This window comes from Bombus affinis, chromosome 8 (assembly GCF_024516045.1).
Source record: "Bombus affinis isolate iyBomAffi1 chromosome 8, iyBomAffi1.2, whole genome shotgun sequence".
Lineage (NCBI taxonomy): Eukaryota > Metazoa > Arthropoda > Insecta > Hymenoptera > Apidae > Bombus > Bombus affinis.
The window spans coordinates 3,320,016-3,328,414 of NC_066351.1; the positions used below are offsets into that span (position 1 = coordinate 3,320,016).

At 38.8% G+C, this 8,399-nt stretch overlaps 1 protein-coding gene across 1 annotated transcript; it reads left to right on the plus strand.

Annotated features, from left to right (window-relative positions):
- Positions 1-927: 927 nt before the first annotated feature.
- On the plus strand, positions 928-1,503 carry LOC126919653 (uncharacterized). Its single transcript, XM_050729134.1, has one exon. It carries the CDS (start codon positions 928-930, stop codon positions 1,501-1,503), a length of 576 nt encoding a protein of 191 aa, XP_050585091.1.
- The last annotated feature ends 6,896 nt before the right edge of the window (positions 1,504-8,399 follow it).

Here is an 8,399-nt window from a genome sequence, read left to right on the forward strand (position 1 = left end):
GAGTACAATGACAAGACATATAGGATAATGGTAGTTGATAATCAAGACATAAAAGAGACATGGAAAGAAATAGGGGAAAGAATAGATGGAAGAGAAGAGGAAGTGATGATCATTGGCGGAGATTAGAATGCAAGAACGGGAGAAGAGGGAAAGCCGATAAACAAGAATCTAGGGAAAGAATAAAACAAGCGATCAAAAGACAAGACAATAAACATGGAAGGAAGAACCTTGCTAAAGTACCTGGAAGAGAGAGGCTAGATGATAATCAATGGAAAAAACAAAGAAGGGGAGGAGTGGACATATATTGGGGAGAAAGGAAACTCAATAATAGATTATGTGATAGGCAACCAGGAAGCGACAGAGGAGATAATCGACATGAAAGTAGAAAAAAGAACAGAGTCGGACCACATGCCGCTAGAAATAGAAATATAGGGACCGGAATTAGAAAGAAATAAGGGAAAGAAAGAAGAGGAGAAGGAGAAAAGGGAATTGACAAACGAAAATGTGGAAAGGTACCTGGAGGAATGTAAAGACTGGACCTGCAAGGGAAGAAGAGTGGAGGAAATATGGGCCGAGATCAAAGAAAAGATAAACAAAGCAGTACCAAAGAGGAAGGTAAAGATAAGGAAATGGGACATGGGAGAGAGGATGTGGTACGACAAGGAGTGGAAAGAAAGGAAGAGAGAAATGAGAAGGAAGATGACAAAGTTTATGAAAGGAAAATGCAGCAGAGAAACGTTTACAGAGGAAAGAAAGGCATTCAAATAGTGGTGCAGACAAAGAAAGGAAAGGCACGAAGAAGAAGAAATGGAGAAAATAAAGAAGATCAAGACAGAACAAGAAGCGTGGTAATACATAAACAAATACAGAAGAAGTAGAGAAGGCATAGACGAGGATATAAGCGAAGAAGAATGGAGAAACCACTTCATGGAAATCTTAGAAGGAACAGAGCACAAAGAGTGCAGAAAAACGGGGAGGCCTGGAGAGGAAGAAAAACCAATGGAGGAGAGAGATGATAATATAGAGAAAGAAGAGGTGATATACCAGCTAAGAAACTTGAAGGTAAAGAAAGCAACGGGGGAAGACAGGTTAGAAAACGAGGTATGGAAGTACGCACCGAAGGAAGTGGGGGAGGCGTTATGGAAGTTGTTAAGGAAAATATGGAATGGGGAGAGGATACCGGAGGAGTGGGAAAAAGGGGTAATATGCCCGATATATAAGAAGGGAGACAAGAGAACAGCGAAGAGCTATAAAGGAGTAACGCTAATAGACTCAACATACAAGATCTATGCAGGGATACTGAACGAACGACTGAAGGCAGAGATAGAAAGCAAACTAGAAGAGAGCCAATTCGGATTCAGAAAAGGAAGAGGAGTGACCGATGCGGTGTTTGTGATGAATCACAAACAGCTAGGAAAAGAAAAAGGGAAATTATACGCCTGCTTCGCAGACTTAAAAGCGGCGTTTGATAGGATAAACAGAGAGAAACTGGAGGAAAAATGAGGAAAATGGGGGTTAGCGAAAAACTAACCCGAAGGATCAAAGAGTTATACGCAGAAACTAAGAATGTAGTGAGAGTCAAGGACCACAGCATAAGAGAGTTCTGGACTGTGAGGGGAGTCAGGCAAGAGTGCCCGTTGAGTCCGACGTTATTTAATATCTACATGGCAGGACTGGAAGAAGAACTAAGGAAAGGACAAGACGGGGGCATAGTGGTAGAAAAGAGGAAAGTATAGGCAATAACATACGCAGACGATATTGTGCTGATGGCGGACAGGGAAGAGGAGTTAAAAGAAATGAAAAGGTTTGAAAAATTCCTAAAGGAGGCAGAATTAGAAATGAACGCGGAAAAGACCAAAATCGTGGTCTTCGAAAAAAGAAGGAGCAAAAAGAGAAAAAGAATGTGGAAATGGGGAGAACAAGAATTAGAAGAAGTAGACGAGATAACCTAGGTACCTACCTAGGGTACATATTACAGAAAAACGGCAGCGACGAGAAGCACATACAAGACAGGAAAAAGAGAGCGACAATAGCAATGAAGAAAACATGGAGTGTGGGAGAAAGAATATTCAAGCAGGACTACAAAAGGAGAATGAAGATGTTTGGAGCACTGGTAGAGAGCGTGGCGCTGTTTGGTGCAGAGATATGGGGCTGGAACACGGAGGAAAGATTGGATAATGTACAAAGAAGGTATGTGAAATAGATTCTAGGCTTAGACATAACAACCTCAAACTACATTCTGACGGAAGAATGTAAGGCAATAGAACTGAAAGAGAAAGCACTAAAAAGAGCAGCAAGATACGAAGAGAAAGCCCTAGAATCAAAGAAGAAATTAGTAAAGGAATGTATAAAGGAAAGTGAGAGAAACGGAGGAAATGGCCAGGAAGGGAAAAGAGCAAGAAAGAGAAGGAAGGGACTAGAAGAGGTGAGCAAGAGAGGGGCGCAGGCAACAAGAGAAGGAAGGATGACAACAGACCAGATCATAGAGGAAAGAAGAAAGAGGGAAGCAGAAGAGAGGGGGAAAACGATAAGAGAGTCCAATTACAACAAAAACTACGGAAAGATAGCAGAAGAAAAACTTCCTAGGTACCTAGAAGGGAGGATGAAGTGGAAAGACAGAATAATACTGGCAAGATTCAGATGTGGAAACGAGACCAAAGCAAGGGAATACTGGAAGGAAGAGGGAGAAAAAAGATGCAGACTATGCAAAAGAAATGAGGAAGACCTGAAGCACGTATTAGAAGAGTGCAAGATAACGGGGGGACCAAAGAGTTTAGGCATAGTGTTAAGTGAGACGGGAGAAGGGCTGGCAGAAATAACAGTGGTAATGGAGAAGAGGAAAGCAAGAGACAAGACGGACACACAGCAAGGAGACCAAAGAACAAGAGCTCTAGAGATTCACCAGTGGTGAAGTGGCAGTTTCTAGTGGTAGTTTCAAGAAAAATGCGGAAATATGTAAGCTAGAATTAGGATGTAAAGCTGGAAGTTCGTTCAAAGCCGAAAGGCACGGACTAGAAAATAATAAAATAAAAAAAAAAAAAATAGTAGTGCGTTATAAGGTTTGACGATATATAGTATTACGTTATAACTTAAAACGTTACATAGTATTACGTTATAACGTATAACGTTATACAATATTACGCTCTAACGTATAACGTTATATAGTATTACGCTGTAACGTATAACTTTATATAGTATTACGCCACAACGTATAACGTTATATAGTATTACACTATAACGTATGACATTATATAGTATTGCGTTATATCGTTTGACGTTATATAACTATTACGTTATAACGTTTGACGTTACATAGTATTACGTTACAACGATTGACATTATATAATATAACGTCATAACGTATGACGCTGTACAGTATTACGTTATTACGTATAGCGTTATATAGAATTACGCAACAACGTATAACGTTATAATAGTATTACTTTGTAACGTATGACGTTGTGTAATATAACGTAATAACGTATGACTTTGTGTGGTATTACGTTATAACGTATAACGCTATATAGTACAGCGTTATAAGGTTTGACGTTACATAGTATTACGTTATAACGTATCATGTTGTGTAGTATTACGTTATAACGTATAATGTTATATATTATATTAAGTAATAACCTAGGTAACGTATTAAATAATAACGTATGACGTTGTGTAGTATTACGCAATAATATATGACGTTGTATAATATTACCTTATAACGTATGATGTTATATGGTATTACAGTAGAGCCTATAACGTTATATCGTGTTGCATCACAATGCATAACGTTATATTGTATTAAGTTATAACGTATGACATTGTGTAGTATTACGTTATAACGTATAACGTTATTTACTATTACAGTAAAACGTATAACGTTATATAATATTACAGTATTAATCCGGTCAGAATAGACATTTCAAAGAACAGAAATTCCAATGGAGCTAAATTTTGATAAAGAGCTTGGGTACACCTGTAGAAATAAGGTGCCTTAAATCCCCATTGATTTCATGCGAGCTAAAAAAGTCATTCAAGGTCAAAGTCAAAATTTTCGGATTTTTTAAATTTTTCTTGAAAACGGAAAGTTTTACCGAAAATTTTGCCCAGACAAAAATTGTAGATCATAAAATTATCTACAATAATGTTCCTCATACTTTTTTTCCTAAGAATCACCATTCCTAAGAAATCGCCATTCTAAGAGTTGAAGGAGTTATATTCTACATGATATGCACACTTTTCCGCGCCACATATGAGGTAGCGTACTTGGCGCTTTTTTTCCACGATCTGTTATGACGGAGTTTCATGGGAATATACTGTATTTACTGCATGATGATTAGTGATATTGATATTGTGATATAGGTGATTATTTTAAACTGTAGTTCTAATGTAGTATCGTGGAAAAGGACCTAAGAAAAATGTCTAGTTAACGATAAACAATGTCGCGAGAGCTGAAGCGCCGTCGAGTCCATCAATGTGTCGTCGGTCCTTCAAGTGAATAGTTTCGTAGAAAAGGCCTACGTGACCCTGGCCACGGGTGTTCGCTGAACACATGCATGGTGGAGCTAAGAAAAGACAAGGAGATGCTAGCCCAGGGGGTACCAGTTGGAAGTCGGACAGTGTAAGTTGAGAAGTCAGAGAGAGTGAATGCAGAAGCGGCAGAGAGTGTGAGTGGAGGAGCCGGAGAGTATGAATCGGGTAGTTGAGAGCGACAATATTGTAATTAGTTCGTTGTATTGAGTATTGTTTGTTAAACTAAAACATCATTACTTGTCCTTCCTCTAAGACCCATTAAGTTACTAAAGTACTACACTAATTTATATTAATATTTTAATCTGATTCATACTCTTCAAATTCGACTGCAACAGTCATGTCTTCTTCGATTTCTTCTTCTTCCTCTTCTTCTTGTTTGATGTCCATAAATTGTTCAACTGAAGATGAATCAGCTATCTCTTCATCGATATCACACGAATCTTCGTCTATAGGATTCGATTGAACATTCGAGCAAGACTGGCTTTGGCAATTAGTACACGCTGGTAAACACGACAATCCTACTCTTCTACAGCCACATTTAGTACTACAACCTTTTTTACGATTGCAAAAAATAGTGTTTATCAGTTTTTCCGGAGCAGGTGGGAGGATAGTTTAAATCGGTTCCAAAATATTGTCTGTTAATTTCCTATCCCAGTCTTCGGGGTTTGGTCGATTGCCTGGCCATGCCTGAACTTGACAGAATGCTCGATACAAATGTTGATGAGCAGAAACCGATGTTGGAGGAAGACAAGATAGTTGTACTTGTTTCTTGTTCCGTGTATTTTTTACAAAAGTTAAATATTTATACTTGTCTATACAATCAATTTTCTTTGGAGCTCCATAAACAGCAAGAAGAAAGCGAATTCCTTTTGTGATTATCGTTTGAGGAGAAGTGTCAATTTCTTCAAGTACTTTAGCGCAATCAATTAAATCCTTTTTTTTTTCAAATAATTTTAATATTGATGTTTTACTCCTTCTGAACATTGTCTTGGTAATTGTCGACGAAACAAATAAATGTTAATTTTCCCAGCTTTACTGTAATAATAATTCTACTACCATACTTTACTTTCAATCGTACTTTTATAGTTCTGATATCGAAAGCTACAATTTTACTAACATTCTTTAGGTCATCCAATGTAAACTGCCAATCATCACTACTTTCTATAAACTTATAAATTTCCTCCATCGCAGAGTTTGCTGCCTCATCTTGAGATCGGCCTACTCTACCGCCAGTATTAGGTCCCAGGAAAGATTTGTCACAATTGTCATGATACTTAACATCAGCAGCAACTACATCATACTCAAAATTAATGCGTGCAGTAACAGCTTTTGATACGTCATCAAAACGATCCTGAGCTACTGTCAAAACAGATTCTTTGAATGAAAGTGTAGCAAAGTTATAAATTTTTTGTCGACGATGCAGCGATTTTTTTTCAGCCTCTTCATCCGCTTCATCGCCACAAAGTAAGCAATATTTTTTAAAACTGTGGAGGTTATTAGATGTATAAAGAGAGAAAACGTGTGGATAAAGTGTAAGGTACAAAATACATATAGTTGATTTAATAGAGAAGCGTAATAATAAGTAGGAATACAATTTGAGCTGGTCCAGATCCGCACGCTAGCAGTGTTACCTTATAACTGAAAACCCCGAAGCCAACGTCGCCTGTCTACTGTTTATGGTCTGCCTTCATGCTATTCTTTTGTCTATATGCTGTCGATGGCTTCAGCGCTTGAGAAAACTAAAAAGATCAGATGTGGAGTTTTCGTAGAAGTGGTGACCACTTCAATGAAAACAAAAGTCGGATTCACTTACTCCTGCTCTAGTATGAGGTGGGCTTACTTTTGATGTACTAGCTTGTCCATCCTTATGTTGTCTTTTGATAGCAGCAACTGAACTTTTCCGGATGTATGATTTTCAGCAATCCACGTGAACTGTTACAGATTTTTCACTTCTCGGATAATCAACGAACTCATCCCCTCTTTCGATATCTGCATCGAACAAAGTTTTCATTCCACGACTAACTGTAACAGCAACCTTACGTCAAAAATTTATTGGAAATAAAGTACAATTGTGACATTTATTAAAAATATTATGGATACAAACTGTAATAGTAGACGCTAGCAATAAATACATGTATTCACTCGAAAGGAACGTTCAACACTAAAAGTATTTCACTTGAGCCACTTCAATTTGCTGTTGAGTGCCGAAGCGTGCAGACGTTTTTTTTTTTTTTTTTTTTTTTTTTAGAATATTTACAATCAATTCTCGTTGAGAATTTTCAGTAACTTAGTTTGGCGTGATACAATGACATGGATTATAATAGTTTTATATTGTTGGTTCTAGTAGAACTAAGGATTTAATCTAGTGGGTATTTTCTTTTTAGTCTGCGGATCTGGTCCGTCGTGTCCAGTAGTTGGGTGACTAGTGGGTTGTAGTGGTTGTTGACTCTTGTGTTATATCTGCTTCTGGACTTGTGTATTTCATCTTTGACTGTAGGTATCTTGAGGTCACGGTGGATTGTTTCGTTGGTAACATACCAGGGTGCATTTAATAGGGATCTTAGCGTTTTCGATTGGAAGCGTTGGAGTATTTCAATGTTGGAATTACTTGCTGTTCCCCATAGTTAGATTCCGTAGGTCCAGACAGGTTTTATTACGGCCTTGTAGAGGGTTATTTTGTTCTGTATGTTTAGTTTGGAGCGTCGGCCCGTGAGCCAATAGAATTTTCTTAGTTTTTCCTTTAGTTGCTTTGTTTTTTCTGAGATATGTTTTTTCCAAGTTAGCCTCCTGTCCAGGGTCATGCCCAGGTATTTTACGGAGTCCTTGCTTGGGATTATTGTGTTGTTAATGGTGACCTGGGGGCAGGTTTGTTTTCGGAGCGTGAAGGTTACATGAGAGGATTTTTTTTCGTTTATTTTGAAGCCCCATTTTTGGAACCACTTTTCCATGGTGTCGAGACTTCGCTGGAGAGTGGATGAGGCAATTGCCGGGTCTGCGTGGGTAGCTAATAGTGCTGTGTCGTCGGCAAATGTTGCTATTGTTACCTCGTTTGATATGGGTAAGTCGGCAGTGTAGATGGAGAATAGTAGTAGTAGTAGTAGGGGTCCGAGGACACTACCTTGCGGTATGCCGGATTTTATTGGGAATGTTGCGGAAGTGGCGTCTAGACATTTAACTATGAATTGTCTGTTGGTTAGGTAGGATTTTAAGATGGAGTAGTATGGGTGGGGTAGGATTTTTTTAAGCTTGTAGAGTAGCCCTTCATGCCATACTTTATCGAATGCCTGTTGGATGTCTAGGAATACGGCTGAGCAGTATTTTTTCTTTTCAAGGGTTTGGCTGATTATGTGGGTTATGCGGTGGATTTGCTCTACTGTTGAGTGTTGTTTTCGGAAGCCGAATTGGTGATCTGGGAGAGTCTTCAATTCTTCTAGGAGTGGAAGGAGATGATTCGTGAGCATCCTCTCGAATAGTTTAGACAGGGTAGGTAAGAGACTGATTGGGCGATAGGAGCTGGTTTCATATATTGGTTTACCGGGTTTGGGGATGAGGGTGATTAGTGAGATTTTCCACGCCTTAGGAAAGTGTTCAAGGCGGAGGATGGCGTTAAAGATTGATGCGATGAGTGCAATCCCTTTTATGGGAAGTTCCTTGATTGCTTTATTTCCTATTTGGTCATGACCTGCTGCTTTCTTGGGGTTTAGGCGACTGATTGCTTCTATGATCTCTGCAGAAGTGAAGGGTTGAATAGGAGGGACATTTGGAAGGGAGTGTGCAGGTATTCGGTGACGTCCGCTGCGGCTATGGAGGAATGGGGTTGGAATACTTCAGTCAAATGTTTGGCAAATAGGTTGGCTTTTTCTATAGGGCTA

Bases quoted from the DNA above. Each gene is read 5' to 3' on its own strand.
- LOC126919653 (XM_050729134.1), top strand. From the start codon at position 928: ATGGAAATCTTAGAAGGAACAGAGCACAAAGAGTGCAGAAAAACGGGG.